This window comes from Epinephelus lanceolatus, chromosome 3 (assembly GCF_041903045.1).
Source record: "Epinephelus lanceolatus isolate andai-2023 chromosome 3, ASM4190304v1, whole genome shotgun sequence".
NCBI classification, from domain to species: Eukaryota; Metazoa; Chordata; class Actinopteri; order Perciformes; family Serranidae; genus Epinephelus; species Epinephelus lanceolatus.
Window position 1 is genome coordinate 15,117,501 of NC_135736.1, and position 22,226 is coordinate 15,139,726.

General features: G+C 40.2%; 1 protein-coding gene across 1 annotated transcript in view; it reads right to left on the minus strand.

The window, feature by feature from the left end:
- LOC117255527 (E3 ubiquitin-protein ligase SMURF2-like) overlaps positions 1 to 22,226 on the minus strand; it is a 72,593-nt gene that overhangs the window by 30,052 nt on the left and 20,315 nt on the right. Inside the window, exons 2-4 of the mRNA XM_033624528.2 lie at positions 10,858 to 10,896; positions 8,557 to 8,665; positions 1,019 to 1,152 (exon numbers count right to left, since the gene is read on the minus strand). Coding sequence (XP_033480419.1) covers positions 1,019 to 1,152; positions 8,557 to 8,665; positions 10,858 to 10,896 — 282 coding nt within the window. The remainder of the gene's footprint in view (positions 1 to 1,018; positions 1,153 to 8,556; positions 8,666 to 10,857; positions 10,897 to 22,226) is intronic.

Here is a 22,226-nt window from a genome sequence, read left to right on the forward strand (position 1 = left end):
ATTGAAGGAAAGGAGGAGAATGTGTGGAAGGAATGTTAATTTGACAGTATGTACTAATGTACTACAGTTAAGTGTATATGTGTCAGTAACAACTAACTTGTACTGCAAATAAGACAGGGCTAACAAGCATGTGGCCATATGGACTGTCTAAATGAGTTGGAAGTCAAAGGGCACATCACAGGAGACACAGTCAGAAGCCACACAGATGGGAAACTAAGCGTTTGAGAATGTGTGTGTCTACAAAATCATTGCTGTTCCTTTGTATGCTACCCACATCGGTCTGAGATCAACTTTATGGTCAACCAAGGATATCACACAACTATCCCAAAACAGCATCCTTCTTCCTCTCTCTACATCTTGTGCAAAACAGTGCCAATAATTCTATCAGCAGGACCATGTTTCCAAGAATAAAAGCTGTTTGTTTCCTTGACAGAAAGGCGCATTGCTGTAAAAATGAATTGTGGCTATTGATTTAGTCCCAGGTGCCGGATGTCTACAGCAGGCAATATTTCTGATATGTGTGGCCTAAAGGAGTTGCATGTGTATTGTGCTCGTAAATCTCGTGGCAATGAATGGCTGGCACAAAAGCCCCAGCAGGCTGCAAGCTGGGGATGGGACAGCGGCACTGTTGAAAGAGCTACACATGTACCAGCAGGCTAGCTTGCTATCAAACTGCGGCAGCCAGATAAAACAAAGGCACAGGAAAGGTTCCCTGACATGAAGTTGGTGTCTTGTTGTTGGAGACACTAGGTCTGGTCCGCACATTTGTCTGTCTGACTTTGTGTGCTGAAGGCAGGATGTGTGTGCATACATGTGTGAAGAGAGGTTAGCATGGCTCACCCAACCGCTGTTTAGTTATTCATTAATTAATTCTGTATTTCCCATGGAGCTTTCCCATTAGCCTTCACTAACAAGGCAGACTGGCGCGTTAGGGTAAAGGCCATGATAAGCATATGGGGGGGGGGGCATGCAGAGACCAACACAGAGTATCCACATGCACACACAAACAGGTACTTACAGCCAGTGTCTTTGAGTCTGTTGATGGCGTTTGACAGGAGCCGGACACAGCCCAGGAAACCTGCGCCCTGTTTTTTGTGGATTTTCTTGTGATTCCATACGCTGATGGTGATTGAGTCTGCCTTTCCGATGTATCTGACAGGGGAGGAGAAAGAAAGCGGTTTAATGAGACAGAAAGAGGAGTAGTTTGAATCCTGAAAATATGTATAGAATTTCAAAGGGCCCAATGAGGCATGGTGTATGCTCGTGTGCACATTGCAGGGGTGGCTCAAAGCTCAAAGAACAGAGCAGGTTTTCATCAGCCCACAGGGTAAAACAGATGGAAACTGAATAAAATCATAAGCTTAAACACTTAAGAAATCTTCCAAAACATTAACGAACACTGCCTAAAAAACAGAGAAAAAACAGAAACTTGTATTTTGCATCACTTCCAACTTCTTCTCCCTGACAGCAAGGAAACAATGCACACCATGTTTGCGGTGTAGACTTTCAGACTGTGTAATGAGGCTGATTAGCACATTTCTAAGTACCTTGTGTGTACGTGCTTGTGTGTTTGTGCAGATTTAGCACTGGTCTAGGTCAGTCTAGTCGTGGTTTAAGAACAGAGGAAGTCCCCGAGATGTGCTCCACCACTGTCTGAGACCCAGACAGCTACCACAGTAAACACGCAGAGTCCAACAGTCAAATGCACAATCACACAGTCACTGACATGCACGTAATTACAGCCTAGCGCTGATGCCAAGCTCTATATTATGCTGTGTACCATAAGCGTGAAGTGGGGTTTCCCTACTAAACACATCAAAACTTGGAATGTTCGCCAAATCATAAAAGCTGGGAAACTGTTGCACTGAAATTAAATAACCTGTGAGGGTTGTGGATATTCTTAAGTGTCCAGTGATTCAGTCTCTAGTTGCTATCTGAAAATCTGATCAGGATGCAGTAGCAGAGATTTGCATCTTGGCACTTTTCTCTCTCAGCAGATGCTGATGTGTCTAGGCCTGTGCTTTGCTGCACATGTTGATTATGATCTCATCTTCTAGTCATTTAACACTATTACAAATGGGTGAAAGAGCACAAAGCATTTTGCAACGCAAGTTTCAATTTTCTTCTCCAATAAAGGTGAGTTAATTAAAGGCTTATTTTCCAGGAGGTGGATACTTAAATACTAGAAACTACTGGTAAGATGTTCAAACCATCTATCTTGTAAAAGGCTTCTGACACATCATAATATAACTGTGTGATGACACAGAATATTTCACTAATTAGGACAATTTGGGAGACTTTTTTACTCAAAGATTTAATGGGGAATAAAACAAAACAGCTGAATAAATGTTCTTATAAAGTAGTGCTCCATTCTTGATTAGGACACCGTTCTAATCTTAGAACAGCAGATGTATAAGCATTGTACTGTGAAGTTGAAATTTGGTTTCCTGCATTTGGTATGCTGTAGTGCAACTCAAACTGTCTCTCTGAGCACATTAACGTGCTCTGGGTTTAATCTTGTGCAACTCTCTTTACACAGTGTGGTTGTGAGGTCTCTGTGATGCAAAGGTGTGTTGTGCAAAGCAACCTAGCGCAAAAAAAGAGAACTGAAATAGCACACGAGACAATGATTGAGTGTCTAAGAATCAGAGAACAGGTAGAACAAAATGTTATTTCCTCACTCACGATAACTGTGCCAAAAACAGTGTTGGGAAATCTTGTTCTCTGACATAACATTGCAAGCACTGATGTAATTATTATTATTCACTCGTTCTGCCACCCAATATTTATCAGTTGCTGTTAGAAATTCACATAAACCACTCCTCACGTCAGCATAAATTAGAGCCACAGCACATTATTTAAAAAAGAAAATACATCAATTTTAAAGCTGGTTCCACTTTTACTACCATTAATTCCTTCTTCCAAAGCAATGGTGACGAACACCAGGAGCAAACGCCAGGAGTTAAGTTTTCATTCAAACAATATTATGACTGGTGTGTTAACTGCAAGCCAAATTAATCAGAGCATTTGAGGCCAAATTGCCTCCTAAGTTACCGTGACCAGTTGTTGACAAGCAATCGAACATTTATAAAGCATTTTTAAATTGACTCCAGTGCAGTGCTTACTCCACATAAAACACACTGAGGCTACGTTACATAACTTTCAGCAAACTGCATGGGAAACAATGAGGGCAAAACAGCATCCCCGATCTGTTTTAAACAAACATTCTCACGAATAGCTCAGCTAAAAACACAAAAACACCAAATCCATCAGCATGTTAGTGTGTTGTTCACATCCAAGCCTGTTTGTAACCGGTCCCAGCAACGTTATCTTCATGTCACCTGTTCAACTGACTTCAGCAGTTAAGATAACACACCACTGTTATTATGGACATGAGAACAAACCACAGATACTTGCCTCGTTTATGGACTTACAGTATTGTGCCACAGCAGAATGAACAAGGGGGAAACACTGGGATGAATATTTTGTGTTATATTTGGCAGTAAAAAAAGATTTTTATGGCGGGGTTGCTGGGCCTGTGCAATTGTAGGAAAAACACTGAGAACACTGATTAATAAGTGGACTGCAAAGCAGGTAGAAGTACAATACATACACAATGTAACCACAGACTGAACTGACTGTGACTCCCTGTCTTCTATAGGTGGTTGTTGTTGCTCTAAAAACCACAGTATACAAGGTGTATAACATTTTAATACATGTCTAATATCTTTCTAACACATTTCCCTTGTGTGGTTCTTTCACGTGACTACAACTACCAAAATGTAAAAATTAAATTACATCAAATTATTTCAAGGCATGTACATGAGGAGGGAGGTGCCCTGTGCATACTCTTATCTCTTATCTATATCTTGAAGGGGAAATCGTCTGACTGATTGATGACAACGGAAACATTATCCCAGCATGCTCAAAATAATAAAAGATTTCCAAGTAAAAGGAAATATACCCCCGGAGGTTAAATATACACCTGAATATTATGTCAAATGTAATTACAATCATCAAAGTTATCTTTTTCCAGATAATGCTATAACATAGATGACATTAATTACACATGAATTAATAATGAGATGGTAATATAAGCCATTAGATTCATCTTTTTCTTATGAGACTCTTGTGAATACTGCTCAGGGTTCAGACAGAACAGTCTGTGCAGGGTTCTCCTCGTGCTCTTGGCACGTTCCTTATTCTATTCATTGTGTTAAATTATTCAATTTCCACCACTAAATCCACTAAAACAAGAACAAGAAACTTTTGTATCACTGACTACTAAACACTGGTGGTCAAGCACAGCAACAACACAACTACAAACAATCCATACATCTCTTTCTCACACAAACACACTTCATTAGGAGGTTAAGGCAACAACAAAAATGAAGATCAGCACTCGTAATCCTACAGACAACAGCAGAGGAGGGGAAAAAACTTCTTGGGTCAAATCCAGATTAGCTTTGCAGGACATACTAAATCCAGACCTGCAGGACTTCCCAAACTTTTTCTTGCCAGGGAACGTACATTACATTGGGAAGATTTCACTCCAGGTTGGATATATTTCACATTAGTGTTGGACAGCCTTCAGTTGTTAACATCTATAAAGACAAAAATAAATCAGACTGGAGATTCTACAGCTCTGGCTCGTCCATATCAAGTACCTTGATCTGATTTATGTAAATTGAGTTGATGCCAAAGCATTCCTCTTCGATTCCCGTGTTCCTTGCTGTTACATTGAACCGACCACCCCATTTTACTTCTCTTCTTCCACTTTTGGACATATGCTTCCTCAGACGTTTCCTGTCTCTCATAATGGGAAACTGTGAATATTTAAGCAATAACGTAATTTGTAGAGTACAATAAGTCCTGGGGTGCAATGTAGGTATGTCTGGCGTAAGTGTTTAGTAAACCTTTGTTGTCTGTCCTAGACTGAGAAAGACAAAACACTTATTGAATATAAAACCCAGACCATGCCTGTTAACAAGCACAGAGCAAACAGCTTGCTTTCTGTTAGCATTCTCTCCTGTGTCAACCCACGTTTTTACTGCGCCAACTCACTGCAGACAGGAATGAAGCAGAGAAAAATCTTCTGCGGGTTGAACCACTACTAATCAATGTCTGGAGTTACTCACTTTTTGATTATACTGTAGGTGGGTATGTCTGCCATACAGACCTCCAGGGCCTGTGATAGGTAGGCTGCGATGAAGGCCCAATGCATTTTTAATATGGATGACCATAAGCAGAGTAAAATCTGACTGTAGCACTGCTAGTACCACTACTATGTTCAACATTTTATTACTAAAAACCAGATCTTGTTCATGCAGTATGTGTGAAGCCTGGTAAAGTAACACAGGTTCTCTTGAGAGGACATGGCATGCGCAGCACAACGTGTACCGCATTTAATATAGAGTGAAGGCAGAGGGAGCAGAATCTGACCCTCTAACCAAAGCAAAGTGAAGAGTTTACACTAAAAAGGCTGGAAATTGGAGGCTAAGCATGAGGAGGCAGCATGCCAAAACCAGACCTACATACTACTGGGAGTTCATGAACTTTCAACAGAATGTTTTCAAAAAGTTGGCTGGGTCTGTGTGTCCTCATACATTAAGAACTATAGAGCATCAACTGTAGTTAAAAAGTTATATAATTTTGCAGGCTACGTATGACACAAAATGTAGAGCATTAAGGCTTCTGGTAGTATCAGAGTCATGTGGGAAAAGACCCCTCCTCCTAAAGCTGGGGGTGTGGTGAGCTGGCAATCTGCCAAGCCCACACTCCCATCTGCTTTCTGTGGCATGTTAGCCATTTCCTGAAACAGAGGAAGAGGCCAGGGGTCGCTGGCGGCATATATACTCCTCAGAGAGGGTGGGGATTGAGATGGGGGCAGAGAATTATGTAAAGAGGGGATCTGAGGTTATTGTTGACAGGGTACAGGAAGCACTGCAGAGAGGTGTGTGTTTGAAAATGAAAGTGTGCACAGAAAGGCAACCTGTATCTGCTGTTGTAGGGAATCATTTGGTGACATATTGTATGAATGGACACTTAAATAATCCAGATACATATATGAACCTTATGGAAATGTTATGCATTCACTTGAGAAAAAAATTACCCTGTTTTCCTGAATCAACAAGATTTTTAGCTCAGAATTATGAGAAAATTTTACATGAAAAAAAAAATTCTTGTTTTTCTTAAACCTTGTTAGTTCAGAAAAACAAAAGTAGATTTTTTTCATGAAAATGTCTCATAATTTGGAGATAATAATCTTACAACTTAAAAAAAACCCCAAAAAACTATGGTTACTGGCTTGCAATTGTATGTCTCTGCAAATCAGTCAAGTTGCAGTTACAGTTTACACCCATGTCTGTCCAGACTCATATGTAGCTGTGACAGTTGACAAAGCTTCAAATGTTGCTGCAAAGAAGCTATTAACTCTTATAGATGCTTCAAACACACCTTCAACCTGGCAGCACAGAAGATATGTTGCATCTCCATGGGTTCAAGATGGAAGATTAGTGTCACCAATTCGGTATCTGACCAAATGTCTCCCCTTCTGTTCCTGAGTTTCGACATTGAGTAGAGGCCAGAAAAGTGATTTTGCAGATCATTACGATGTCACAGTGTAGCTGACCTTTGACCTTTTGGATATAAAATGTCATCACTTTCATCATTTTATCTAATCAGACATTTGTGTGAAATTTTGTCATACTTAGCTTATGAATTCTTGAGCTAAAACATGTTATGAGAGGTCACAGTGACCTTTAACCACCAAAGTGTCATCAGCTCATAGTTGTGTCCAAGGGACATCTCTGCCAAATCTGGAAAAAACTCCCTCAAGGCGTTGTTGAGATATTGCATTCATGAGAATTGGTTGAACAGGCAGGCGGACGGACGGACGGACAACCTGAGAACATCCGGCCACAACTATCATCGATGCGAAAGCATAAAAATCTAATAATTTTTCCCCAAGAAAATAGAGCAACTGTTTTTTCTCAAGTGAATGCATCACGCTTCCGAACTTCTCCTGCTGAGTTTTATTATACTTAGGGTAGCAACTTAAAAAATATGTTCAATTTCTGATTAACCGGCCTATTATTTTATTGAAAAATAGATTAACTAATTGCTTGGTCCATAAAATATCAGAAAATAGTGAAGAATGCCGTCACAAGTTCCCAGACTCTGAAGTGACTTGTCTGACCAACAGTGCAAAACCCAGCAGTACAAAAGATATCCAGTTTAGTATTACTGAAAACAAATAACATTCACGTTTGAGAAGCTGGAATTTTTGCAGTATTTGCTTGAGAAATGACTAAAACAATTAATCGATCATCAAAATTCTTCTTCTGCCAACCAGCCAATCCAAAACATGATTTTTGTTGCTAAACTATTAAATTTAACTTTTTGACCTTTTTATAAAAGAAATTATCAATCTGCTCAGAGTGTGCTACGTATTGTCATCTTATAACTATCATTACTATTCCCTCTTTTTCTTTTGTAATTCTAGAGTACATCCCTTTCTCCTACCTTCCTTTCATGTCTCTTTCTCTACTAAAAACCTCCCAGTATTTCTTCTATCCAGTTTTTCCTTCATTCCTTCCTCTACCACTGTTTCCCTCCATCTCTCATCACTACACAGCCTTGGTTTCCACGGGTCCTTTGGGGTGAACACTCCTTGTAACGGCCTGTCAACACAGACCTCAGTACAGGGATGTACTGTGGTTGTAGCCTTTATTAACGATGTAACCAGCAAATAAGAGAAGCTTCTTCCTCTTGTATCTATTTGGTTTGTTTTTTTTTACTATTGGTTTGTTCATAGATTTAGTTTGAAATACAGATTTGCGTATACATTTCTAAGACTGACAGAAAGTGAAAGCGTCCTTGACAGAAAAATCAGATTTCAAGAAGATTCTTAAAGGCCAATATACAGCTTACCCTGAAAGAGATTACTAGAATAAAACAGCACTCTAAATGTGTGTTGGCCTTTCGAAAGCCAAATCTGACTCAGAGAAAGTGAGAAAGCCAGAAAAATATGAATTAGACAAACTCCAATTCACAGAGGAACATTGTTCAGGAGTGCAAAACAAGTTGGCAAACTCCTTCTTCTAATACCCAAAATAGGAATAATCTGTTATCTCAGAAAGAAGGAATTCACAGCACTATGAGTTGTGTTTTTCTCCCAAAAAATCTCATATACATACGTCTTGGTGAGGTCTGAGGTATGAAATGTCTATAATCTCACCCCTCAAGATGTTTTGTTCACACGTAAAACAACTCAAAAGCTTTATAGATGGGTGTTTCTGCACACAGTGAAGAGGCGACTCGATCTGCATTCCTAAAACACTTGTCATAGCAGTTACACACTGAGACACACTCGAGAGCAAAACCAGTATGCTGCATTTCTGTGACAACAATGCTTTTCTGTACTGTTTCAAATTTCAGGTGGCGCGTGACATCATACACAAATCATCACACACACAGACACTATATTTGTTTCTCAATGAGGCATAAGCCGTGTACAGCAACATGTGATGCTGCTCCACACTTCTGTTGACTTACAGATCATAATGTTGATTCCACTTTGGGTCCAGCGTATTTCTCACAGTATCTGTAGAGTGGCATTGTCCTGAACCGTCCACCACCACTTTGGCAAAAGGATCTGGCAACCCTGTAAAAGCGGACAGATGGAAGTGAAAAGGTTTTGTTTAGCCACTGTACAAACCCAGTGAGGTCACCAATACCCCTCTGATGGAGGAAATCTGTGTGTGATGGTGTGACATGCTCAAGCCTCATTTGACTTGTAGTCAGGGCGCCGCATCTTTGGTGACCCATGACAGCAGTCTCCTGTGTTTGTTTGTTTTGCTTTCTTGTTTCTTAGTATTGTTTATTGTGCCCGGTTGAAAGGGGATTTGCTTGTGCTGTTATCTGATCTGTTGTCATCCTACTATCATGAAGGTTTCAAGTTTTTTCTTCCTGATACTGGTCTTTTTTAAGGGCTGAGGCTAGTCATGCAGGAGTATGACTAGCCTCAGAGACTCAAGTACAACAGAGAATTTCCCCAATGTTGAGTTTTTAACCGTTTCTCTGTCAAGAGAATTTCATAAAATATTTTTTCACAGCTGTTTTTATTCACCTCATCTCATAACCCAATGGCTATTGTCTGATGACAATAAGCTGATGGGGGCAAGGGCTTATATTTCAGGCTGATCCGGTGTAGCCTGTGGATATCCAGACAAGACTTCCTCTTCTGTGCACTGGTCATATCGGCTAATCGCTGTTCACAGATATCTGCATATGAATGCAGATAAATAAAACAAAGTAAATAATATAAAACACTTGTCATTAGACAATAGCCAATGTTTTCCTGGACTGCTTTTCAGCCAATGCACTGCCTCTCCACACGGACCATATAATGGGGGATTTCAATTGCTGCTTTTTTGATAGATCTAAGCAAAGCTCCTCTCAGTAGCTCTGATCCTAATAATGTTAATTTGGTTCAGATCTATATGTCGATTCTGAAGAGAGAATTTATTTTTTTTTTAATTTTATATACTTTATTAATCCCAGAGGGGAAATTCAACAGGGTGCGACAACATCATGGTGTGGTGTGAAGATTCAGAAACTAAGTAACTGATCTTATACTTATCTTATTTATTTATTGTTGTATTCTTCTTTCTTCTTAAACTTATTATTGACTGCTGTCTGTGAGCCAAATTGCCCCTCTTTGACATTAAAGCTTTTACTCTTCTCCACAACTAAGCCTTCTCACAGCATCTCATTCAGCTGGAAATCTGATAAAAGGATTCTTCTTGGTGTGTTTATCCATGTGACTGTGCATACATGTATGTGTATTTTAAACGTTAGTATATACCTTTGGGCACCGATACTGACACAAGTCAAACCTGTTCATTCACCCTTACACTTTTGTCAGACTTCCCTGTGTGTGTGTGTGTGTGTGTGTGTGTGTGTGTGTGTGTGTGTGTGTGTGCGCATGCGCGTAAGACAAAAATAAGCCTGCTATTGTCTGTATCCATGACTTCCAGGTTAATGGAGAACCAAATTGTTAGATAAACACCACACCACTTTTGCAATTTAGTGCTTTTACCGTGATCAGAACTAGCAATTAAGGTTAAATGTGGGTTGCGTGGGAGTGAAAATGTCTCATCAGTGGAACTTAATAACACATCTCCTCTTACATGAATGGATCCTTTGCCCTGATCACCTGAGCAGAGGTTGAAGAAACAGCCTTAAGCTAAATGTTAACTAATAGTAAATTAGAAGCCAGGAACAAAACATACTACTTCCCCCTTGAATGACCTCCAGCTATCAGCATCTCAATCTATCAATGTCTGTGTACACTTGTGTGTTTTAATCCATTAAGTCCCATCTCACTCTTCAGTTTCTCTGTGTTCTCATTAGCTTGTTTTCTAGTAAAAATAGAAATATTTTTCCTACTTTTCAAAATATGCATGATCTGACATGCCATGTAACGTTTTCACAACATAATGAAAATCAGAGGATGAAAGGTCATGTTGACTACATAGTGAAGTTTGCGTTTATTCTCTTGTCATTGCCATTGAGGTGTAATTTCTGTCTAGTTTAATTAAAGCCTTTTTTTAATTAGGTCTTGAGCTTCTGTACCAGTGGATCTGATACCTATTACTAGAAGTTAGGTTACCGGTGGGTCCCTGTGCGTGCGGAGCCTCCCAGTGCGTATAACAGACAGGCAGCTCCTGAGGGACTTCATTTACAGCATGGCTTCAAAAGCCAGCAAGCTGCCATTGCTGACAAAGCCCATTCTAATGCACGCGGGAGGGAATGGGACAGAAATAGCAATATGTAAAAATAGGCTGTACTTACGGAAGAAGTCTTTCTTTGCCAGGTTCTTTGCACAGAGGACTGGAAGAGAGGAAAGACAGAGAGATGTTAATGACAGGTTAAAAATGAGATGTGCACAAATTAGACAAAAATAAATTTTAAAAAAACAGGGCAAAGACTTCAAAAAAAATAGGCTATCACCAAATATACAGTCAGCCTTCAATGGTACATAGTTGTTCCATTGATATATTATATTGCATCTCTCACCCTGCTAGTGAAATAACAAACTCTCAAAAATATTCTTCAAGTTAATATTTTTAAAGCACAGTTGTAAAGTGTAAATGTGTGGCAACGTTTTGATTAAGCTAACTGCTTCTCTCCAGTGATATTTTAAGTAAAAGTGCAGCTAACTTAAATATTAAATTATTTATTAGTTTTTGTCTTGGCTGTTAAACTTGACACAGTTTCTGTTGAGTAATTACTGCTGTCTTTTTGCCAACATATTAGTTTGTCCGTTCGTACTGTCCCATCACAGGCGAGGAGACCAGTCTAAAGACTTTCTCCTTGTGAAATATTTAGGAGACAAGCACTCTATTCTGTATGAAGCAAGTCTCTGCGGGGTTTGCATCACAGGCAACATACAATGGCTTTCAACAGCGATGGACAGAGTAAGAGAATAAGTCTGTGTTTGGGTTTCTCTGCTGTTGGCTTTCTTTTTTGTCTTCTTCCCTAAATGTCTATATTGGAGGGCCTAAGTGAGGCGAAGCAGGCCACTGCTTTGTTTAGAGCTGGCTAGACAATCCTGTGACAATTATGGAGCGAGACAAAGCAGGCCAAGCAGCAACAATAAAGAGCAGTGGCAGAGAAAACCAACATGTTGCAGGTAATAAACACAACAGTGAACTTAAGAGATGGAAAATGGAGTTGTATAAACATCACAGGCTGCAGACAGACCGACGCCTTAATCACTTCTCTGTCAATGAACTGGAGGTGGTGCTAAACACTACACAAAGAGACAGTAAAAAAGAGGTAAATAAACAAGTGCTTCCACCCATCTACGCATTTTCTATATTAACTTCTTTCTATTCATGGTCATGGACTGCCACTTCATTATCAATGCAGGTATATGACCCCTTTTTATCCCAACCATATCACAGCCTTACGCGCTATTCGGACGGGATTAGTTTTACATGGGCATGTGGGGTAATGTCACTTTACCACAGGACATCAGTAATATTAATGGCCGATTCGCACGGGATAAGAAATAATCAGTAAAACTACCACAAGTGGGATGGGTAAATCCATGCACGCACTGCCGTCCCCTCCTGCCATCATGTGCGTATAATAGGACTGTCAAAAGCGCCATGAAATTGAGTTAGAATATTTTCGAATTAATTTAGTAGAGTTCGAATATTAGAATTTATTATTATTATTATTATCATCATTTTTTTTTTTTTTTATTAAAAATAAAAAAATAAAAAAATAAGATGCCTATTACTGGCGCAATATGAACGTGACACTTGGATGAAAACACCTGTTCTGACCTCACTGTAATGCCAGGTATGATCAACTTCTGCCTTGTTATCTGAGCAATGTTTGGATACTTCAGTGCGTAGTTTTTCACCACAAGAGTGGATCCTGGTCGGCTCGTAGTGGTGTCTCATTCTGGTAACGTTTCATCTCTTCTTCAAAAAAGGGTAGGCAGGGAGGCAACAGGTGCAACACTCTCCCTGTATGTCTCCCCGAACAGGTCACACATCACGGACAGTGCAGTGGGTGGTGTTGGCGCAGCGGGCTCCTCCGTCGGCGCCTCTCCCTCCCGCTGCGTCCCTCTCTGGCCCGGCTTGTGCACGAGCCATCTCCGCCCGAACAGGATTCGCCGTGATATACATATTCGAATGATCAAATTTAGGTTCGAACTTATAAAATATATATATTTGAATATATTTCTAACTTCGATTTTTTTTTTTTGACAGCCCTAACACACATATTTACTGCTGGTCTATTTGCACGGGATTAGTATTACCTGAGGTAATTGTCCGGGACCCTTTTACAGAAGGTAAAAGTCGCGGTAATATTTACTGACATCATGTGGTAATGATTACTGACATGGCACATTCGGACGGGACTAAAATCTCTGGTAATTATTACTTTACCCCACGTACCTATGTAAAACTAATCCCGTCCGAATAGGGCTTTAGTCTCTTGGCAAAGACATTTACATACAAGTTCAACAACAGAAGTAAATCAGTCCTTCTGCAGTGCCTGTACAGCCCAATGGGCTATAGAGGCATTTGACATCTGCCTGAAATTAGGAGGCCAAAACACATATCACATGTGCCACCTGTCCTCTTCTTTAATTTGCATTATTTTCTGCCACTTCACCTCCACCACTGACAACATTTATATGCATAAAATAATCATTTTTTTGCATTCTTAGTGGTGGACTTGTTCACAGCCTCCTGCTTTCACTCCTTCAACCACCTTCTTGAAAAGGTCAGTGTCACAATATTTGCACATATCCAAAAACCTGTTGATATCCAAGTTTTTCATGATGTTTAAAAGTAGGTGTGTGTCTCTCCCTACAACCTTTTGGGCATGCATTCCTACTCGACAACCTTGCAAACTGTTGGTGAGCTGTTTTGTTTGCTGCGTATCCATGACAACACACAGAAATGACCATAAAAAGAAGAAGAAGAAGCCGTGTGGCGCAAACTGTGGTAAAAACCCCTGTTGAGACGCATGTTCTGAATGCGCTGTAGACATATTCAAAGAATGCTCCTAAAACCTGACTAATACTGGCATATCTCACATGTTAATTGGAAAATACTTAATTCGGAAAAGGCATAATTTGGAATATCCAAACAGATTATACTGCTTACATAACCCGTGTGCATGTAATTGTAGTCAGTGTCCAATAAAGCAACAAGCCCAATACTGCAATATTAGATGTTTTAAAAAAAAAGCTGAAAAACAGACTGATTCGGCGGCCAAAAGGAATTTTGTCCACCATCTAAAACACAATGTAAAGCCTGTAGTGTGAGTGCTCTTGCATGCTGCTGGATGCATTATTTATTGCAGCCAACTACGCATGCATTAGCCTCATTTAGAAAATAAGATACAGAGTCTATGAATAAACTATGTGTCTTAAAAGACAGAATTCTCATGCAGTTATCAGACAGAGGGTCAGAGAGTTGGTGAGACTTTTTGATCATTTCAGATGTTTATACCAGCAGAGAAATACAGAGTTATTACATTGAGACCCCTATACGCCAAAACAGTGCTGTGCTGGAGACATCATGTACATGAATCACACAATAGATCATGTTAGAGCATGTGAACCTGCCACGAATGAGAAACAAGCACCACTTCCGAAAAAGATATGGACAGGCCTGGGAAACCAACCTAGTATTACACCCGTTCAATGTGGAGACCTTGACAGTAACCAAAATGACACAGTCACACAAATCAGACAGAATCACAACATGGGAACAGACGATCTCAACACAAACCAAATTACACTGACTGGGCCCGAGTGGATGAACACTAACCATCAGCTTGTCAGGGGAAATTACACTGCCAAAGCCGACAGTATGGGTGCAGGCCAAATCGGAGGCAGCCAGAAAAGCCTCCTGTGGGACAAAACGGACACCATGTTGTCGGCAGACAGGAGAAAAACAGGAGAGACAGAGGCCAGAAATCTTGGCAGAACATTTGTGGACAGAGAATCCAACTCAGAGACAAAAATCAGCCACCAAAGTTAAAATGGGTCATCATCTTCGGCCTTAACCCTGGACATAATGATATGCATTAGCCTATTTTGTGCATATGTATTCCAAATCATTAGCAGCAAAGGATTGGCAAAAACTTGATTCCATCTATTGGTTTGGAAATCTTATTTAAACAGGTCTTGTGTGGTTTTCTTGTAAACAAGCAAAAGTTATGTTTACATCCCATTTCTCACTAAACCCGACCCCTTGTTTTTGAATGCCCCTTTGCCCCTCATAACAGAATTACAAGAGATGGTGGTTGAAATTTTCCCCTGTGAAATGGGACAACCCTTCAAGACCCTGACTCATCATCAGCAGTCCTCCATGCGTTCACATAGACAGATGGGACAAATTTGTAGCCAGACGTTTTAAATACGCCATCTTCAGCTGTGGTGATTGCTCTTGCTTCACCCCAGGCATACTTTTGCGGGTGTCAGCAGCAAATCAGAGAAATGCAAGATAAAGACGACGTCTTCAATGCCAGAATGCTGGTGGATCAGTTTGCCTTGTGTAGTAGAGACTTGAAACAAGTTTTGTTGTAGTTAGCCTAGCTACACAACATGCTAGTTAGTGATTCAACTGCTGGTGTTGGATCAACCCGTTTCTGTCACACATGTATTGTAGGAGTTTTGAAGCTTCAATAATAATTACAAGTAAATATTCAAAGCTTTGATGATACACGATGGGACCACCCGAACCTGACCCTTCTTTAGCAGGCCTTTGCACTGCTGTGTGTGTGTGTGTGAGAGAGAAAAACAGTGACAGAGAAGGAAGAGAAGTCTGAAGATTGGATTATTGCAAGCACTTTTTCCACAATTAATAATACCTCAAATGCTGCGGGTCGGACAGCATCACAAGATACAAAGCAGCGCTTCACTACAGTTGCCAGCCAAGGATAACGTCCACATTTCATCTCACCTGCGCCTCTGCCTCACCAGGACAGCTAATTCAAAAGCTTTAAGCAGGGGTCAGTGACTGTGCTGACCACCTCTTTTCAATTTCTTCCACCACTTTACTGGTGAAAAAACAAAACGAAAAAAAAAAACCCAAAGCATTTGAATACTGATTTGGGTGTTGATTACCATGGCAACGATTGAAGCTTTGAAGCTTCGGAGCATTTGGGTCAGCCCTTACATACTTTCAGATAAACAAAAGTTTACTCTATTGATTTGTGTGTTGATTCAAAAAGCCATAACACTTCACCCTTCCCCTCTATCCCTGCAAGAATCAGGACACCCAACCCCTCGGCATGAACGTGTAAAACTGAGGCGTAGGGCTACGTTGTAGGAGTAAGGGGTGAATTGGGTTTGAGCTTATTCAACAGAACAGATTGTGTGTGTAACCTTGGGGTCTACCAAACGTGCCAAGTGCATTTCCTTCCTCATATTATTATTCAGTCATAGATTTTGTCATGTGTCATTTGGTTTGCTGTGGGTGATAACAACTGCTGAAGAAGCAACACTGGTTAACCAGCTGCTACTATGTTCAACTGAGCAATAATACAGACTTGGCTCCTCAGCTACAAAACTATGCTAATGAAGATTAAGGGATTAACCTGCACACTGCTCCAGTGTCTCAGCCACAATTACCTCAGAGGGGAAAGCCTCTCTCATTGTCATCAATGGCCTCTCACCAACTGTACTGCCAGGCACAGCAGGCTGCTGCTACTGACGACTATGATGACGAATAAAGTTCAAAAGAGGGCAGGATTTAGACAAAGGACCAACAATAACAACTAGGAGACCAAAGTGTTTTAAGAGATAAAACTACTAACTGCTACCAACTACCAGATAGATGGATAGACAGACATCCAGGTTTCTATGATGCACATAATTTACTTACTGGTTATTTTTCGAAATCAATGCTACAAGAGCCTGACTCACATTAAAAAAGCCACGTGACAAAGTACTGTGAGTATCATGAGATTTATGCAACAGCAAGGTGCACGGTAAAGCCATCTGGACATGTATATGCATTAGTGTGTTAGTGTTAAGTGTTCTTAAAGCAAGAGCGCTGCATTATAGATGGGCAAATTAACTTCTCATCCCTGAAATTTGAATAAAGGGCTCCTTAGCTTTGTGTAATGAAGTTTCTCTGTTTAACCTTTAGCAATTCAGCACTGAGTCTCTACATAAAAAGCAGTGCCATCAATACCACAAAAGAAATTTAAAAAGAGCAGGAAACTTAAAGAAAACATCAGTATATTTTGAAAACAAAGGTGGCATGAAAAATGTGAGCCATCACTTTAAGACCACCCCTAAAGATTTGAATATCATTTTACAGAAGCCCCATAAGGATTTAGATCAACATGCTTAAATATGCTGATAATCTTATCTGGGCTTATGCAGACTGTATCACTGCGGACCCTAGCATCAATGAGGAATCAAATCTCATCTCCGCGCCCTGTGGGGATCCAGCAGTGTTGAATAGCTGCCACGTGAGCAGGCAGGCCATGGTGACCCAGGGTTGGCAGAGGACCAGACTCATTCAGATCCTAACACGGAAAGCTAGGTCAACTAGGAATCAGTAAACGACCAGGAAGCCCTGGGGTGAAGCTGCCCTCAGTGTTGTCCATGGATCATCATCCCCACCACAAACCCTCACTTTAACAGTAAGAGGAGAGACGATAAATCTGGCAACACATTAGTGTCCTGTTAACAAACTAAGCAGATGATAATCATGTTACGATCACCTGGGACTCTCCTAAATATTTTGGCAGGGGATTCTACAAATACTTCTTTGGATGTCTATTATTAAATAAAAGAATTACAATTCATTCCTGACCTTGTGGACGGGAAAAGTTCACCACAGTATCATTTTGTCTTCTTTTAGCCCTTTTTTAACCATACAATGGTTTCAAAATGAAAGGGCTGGAATAAGACAGCTGACTCATACCCAAAAGTCACAACTAAACACTTAGTATTTGGTTATCAATTAACAGCCAGCCTGTGTTGATAAATACTGTATGAACAAGAGAGTTTAGGTAGCTCATCTTCCCACCAAGTTTAAGATATTGTTGGCTATTGCAATCCTTGTAACTAACTAGGCTGTTATCTACCCACTCTGGTGTTGATGTGACACTTTCCAACGTCCGCCTATCAGATTTCAATTCACTGTGTTTTAGAGGTCTTTTCAAAAAAGACATCTTTTAATTAAATGAAACCTAAATATTCCTCTGAATTTTGTCTAAATCTAATTGTACACAGTCCTTTTCTATGTGCTGACATTACATTTTTCACTAAATATTGCTGATTCAGTCATCTGACCACCCAAACTTGCCCTCATCTTAAACTAAGCTGTGATAGTACTTAAATGGTCAAAAAGAGGTCAACTCTGTTCCATTGTTTATCAAAAGGATTTGAAACAGCTGCTGTTGTGGGACCATTTGTAGGTGAGTCGCCCCATTCCACAGTCTGAAACAAGCCATAAATCAAAGTAACAGTCACGCCAAACTGAGCCTATCCATCTATGCAAGTAACATGCTAGGATAATGCTTTTACCACTGTCTGGTAGCTAAGGGAGGTGGAGACAGACAGTGGCCTGTATTTGACCCAGACAATATGTCCTTTAGCTTTAGAGGTCAACCATAGCTTCCCATCCCCAGGGGAACTGCTAATGTACCGTTTAAGCCTATACCTTTAATGAGCTTGCAAACCAGCAACTCAAGACTTCATAAAAGAGGATATGAAAGTAAAGAAACTATGACTGACGTCTCAGTACCTTTGACTGTGTATTAAATCAGTGCCACACTATGACTCAGAGGCTACAAATGACTAACAGTTAAATGTTTTGATGCAACAATCTTTATGTGTGAATATCATGCTTGTCCTGTTGCATCAGTCGTCTGATTCCGTGCAAATCTTAACCGTGATGACGACTTAAATACGGCTCCTCATGTATTCACAGAATCACTTATAGGCTACCATTATGCTGGCCCTCAGTGGCTGGCAGTCATGACATCTGCGTCTGGGACCTGCGCCTTATTAGTGACCGAATTTGAATTCATGAGGTAGATGCATACTGGCAGAAGTGGTCTTGTGTTTGGCTTTATGTGTTTCCTCGACCCTCCCAACACTGTTTATCCAAATCTCACTCAAATTTTAATTGCTCCTTACTGGCCATTTATACATCAGCAAGTGGAAATAAAGAAGCTCATCCGCACAACACAGTAGGTTGCAGCAAAAGCCTGTATACCAATATAGATGTAATTAAATAGCTTATATATAGTATAAAAATTCTTCTGAAATAGGACTCAAAATACACCCCCACTGATGTAACACTGCAATAAATCAGTGCAAAATTATGCATAATTACATTGTGCATTACAAAATGTAAGTGCCTTAGTATTCATTACAAAAATGCAACATGTGCCTCAGACCACAAAGAGAGGCAGTTAGAGGGGTGGGAGCTTTAAACCATCTCCGTCTGCCTGAATACAAAGGTCAGGCTGAAGGTTAGCATTAGTTCTGGTGAAAAGGTGAAAGGTCTTAAACAGACAGGGGCAGGGGGGTGTTGGGGATTCCCACTTGTTTTCTCATGGGAGTCTCCATTTGCAATGGTTGCTTAACGCCTCCCTCTGTTCGTTGAGAAAAAGGGGAAGTGGGGGGTGGGATAAGATGTTCAGCTCCTTTAAACCCAAAGAGACTGATACTCTGTTTACCGGTATAAGAGCAGCACAATCCACAAAATTATCATTTTTTAATTCTTTTATAACAAGAGAAAATTGTGTTAAATGCTGTCCCAATGCACATTTAGGAGGACACTTAATTCTGAGTGGTATGAATGTGTCATTCATTCATGGTGGTACTATTCACTCTGAATAAAAGAGGAAAGCTGTGAGAGTTGTGTGAACATTTGCAGCATAAGTGCAAAGGGTTACAGCTAAACGTTACTTTTGTCAACTAATAGTAAAATTCATAGTATTTGACAAAATTAGATTATGGTTGATGGTTGCCCTGTGATAGTCTGGCAACCTGTCAAGGATGTACCCCACCTCCCCAATGTCAGCTGGGATAGGCTAGGGTATGCAGTTACAGATAATGGATGGATAGTTGACGGTGTCAGTGAATAAAGGAGTGTAGTTAGAGTGCAGGTAAAGCTTGATCAAAGGGCCTTAAGGTCCTGGCACAAGAAAATCATTGTTTTAAGAAAATATTTTATTTGTCAAGAAAGGGGATGACAAGACAAACAGACATGAGCTGTATTTAAGTTCACAACAGTCTATGATTTGCACTGTACAGTCCACTGAACCACAAACATGCCTCTAGCCTCTTGCACTTTGTAAACATTATCAAACCAATGAGCTGGGCTGCGTTTGCTCTCTACCAAAGGGTTTGTGGTGAGTAACTCCAGTAGACGATTGCGTGATTGTGCACTGCTGACTCCACGGACAAGTACAGCCATTTTGTGGTCCATTTGTTCAATTAATTCTCCGGCAGCGCTACAAGGACAGGAGAGTCAACCCTTGCTGCATCAGCATTCAATTGCTGGGCTTGGATGCTGTCATGAATAACACAGCTACAGAGTAGTGGTGATCTGACCTAGAATCGTTTTAATTTTCCACTGCCTTTTTGGCAATACAAACAAATTTTAGTGCAGTAATGATGTAATATTTGAATCTTGATCAACATGTCAGTGAGTGCTACAGCCAAATCATCAGTCAAATATAAGTTGTGCTTCTGTAATGAGTTAATGTGCTTTTTTACTACTGTGCTGGTCTTTACTCAACACAACATTAAATAACATTACGACTAAATGCGAAGCGTAACCAAATATTAACAGCGTCAACAGTGTGACTGAGGGTTGTTTAAAAGGAAATGTTCAACACACTGGAGTGTGACTTTGGCTGTCTTGGAAGACCGAAAAAAGCTGAAGTCTCACAGCTAAAACCCCTCAGGGCAACATCTTTCAGGGTGAAAAAAAAGGCTTCTATTCTTTCAGTACTTCAAATATTCTTAAGTAGAACATCTGTTTCTTTCCAAAAAGCCTCTCTGACAGACAAATAGATATTTAACTAATTCCCAAACACAAGATAATAGCAAACAGACAGGTTTAATAACCTAAAAGTTGCTACTTAAAAACAGGACCTAGAACATGACCTGGTGAAGCTCATGTAGATGCAACCTAAGCAGAGTATGAAAGACGTCAAATGTAAATCACAAGCCTTTGAGACATATTTTACATTTCATGTTGTGGCGTCAAGCTTGATCTTCAGCTACATCATTATAAACTTCACTTAAATGGAGTGCAGCCAACCTCCTTGATCATAAACATGAATCTTTCCTAGGGGACGACTGCTTCCTCAAGGCATGCAGTGACCTAAAAACTGCATGCCTATCCACAAGCATGAAGTTATGATAATGTCCTGGGCCTCAGGTAGCTTTACAGACAGAAAATTGCACCAATACACCATCAAAGTGGGGAGATTAATAATACAAGGAAAAGTCATACATTGAAGGAACATCCCTACTTCTCCAAAAAATCTAGGTTACCAAGTAATGAAATGTGCATGTGGCTCAAGGCCAGAATTTGATTCCTCTTACCTTTGCACACACTTTACCAGCCAGTGTGGACTCTGTGCAATGACCCAGGTTGCTTCACTCAGCCATTTCACAGGGTTCCTTCACTTTCAATTTTCAAAACATTTTTTCTTTTTGGAGCATAATTGCTTAGTTTGAAAACAGCTAAAGTACTCTTCCTTGGACCAAATAGGCAACGCCAGTGAAGTAGTATTCAAGACCATTCTCCAACCACATTTTGAAGGTCTTGTTTTGGACTCGACTGCATTTTTTTAGGTCTTGTCCTGGTCTCAGACAAAGAGGAACTGAATTTTATTTCGAGACTGGTCAAGACCAAAACACAACAATAAGTTGCTGAGCAAAAAAAAAAGACAGCTGAATAATGTGAATTCCCATAAATTTGGGTGGATCTTTTCAATCAACTTTAGGAGTGCCTATGATTTGAATGCTCCACATTTTATCAACATTGTGTAATGCAGTGTGGGTAATGCACTGGTCTGGTCTTGGTCTTGACTCAGTCTTGACACACTTTGATCTTGGTCATGACTTGGTCTGGGTTTACGTAATCCTGACCACATCACTGGGCCATGCTGCAACACAAAGCCATTATGTTGTATTTGTACGTGATTTCTGAAAGCTTACAGACGCAGACAAAACAGAGCAGTACCACCAGAAATCGTGGGGGCAGTGTGGTGTAGTTCAAGCGAGCTACGTCCATAGGAGACAACTAAGACATTTAAGAAATGGAATGGAACAAAGCAGTAACCCATCCACATGTAGCAATATATTTAATGGTCTCACAAACCACCACCATCTACAATGCTGCCTCCATTAAAAGGTAAATTATTACTACCTCCTCCACCATCGCCTCATTTGTTGCTGTCTGAAACTTCTGATTGTGCCTTCTAGTGCCATCTATTTGCTGTATATGTGCCATCATAAAGGATGTATGGAAGTGTGGGGACAATGCCATTTACAATGTTTGAAACACATCTATTTTCTTATGTAAAAGGAGTATAAATGAGCCCTTAATGTAGCTAAGATGAGGTTGTTTCTTTGAGCATTCTTTTTTAGATTAAATAACCTTCAAATCTCTCTTGATTCTAAATGAGAGGGGTAAAAT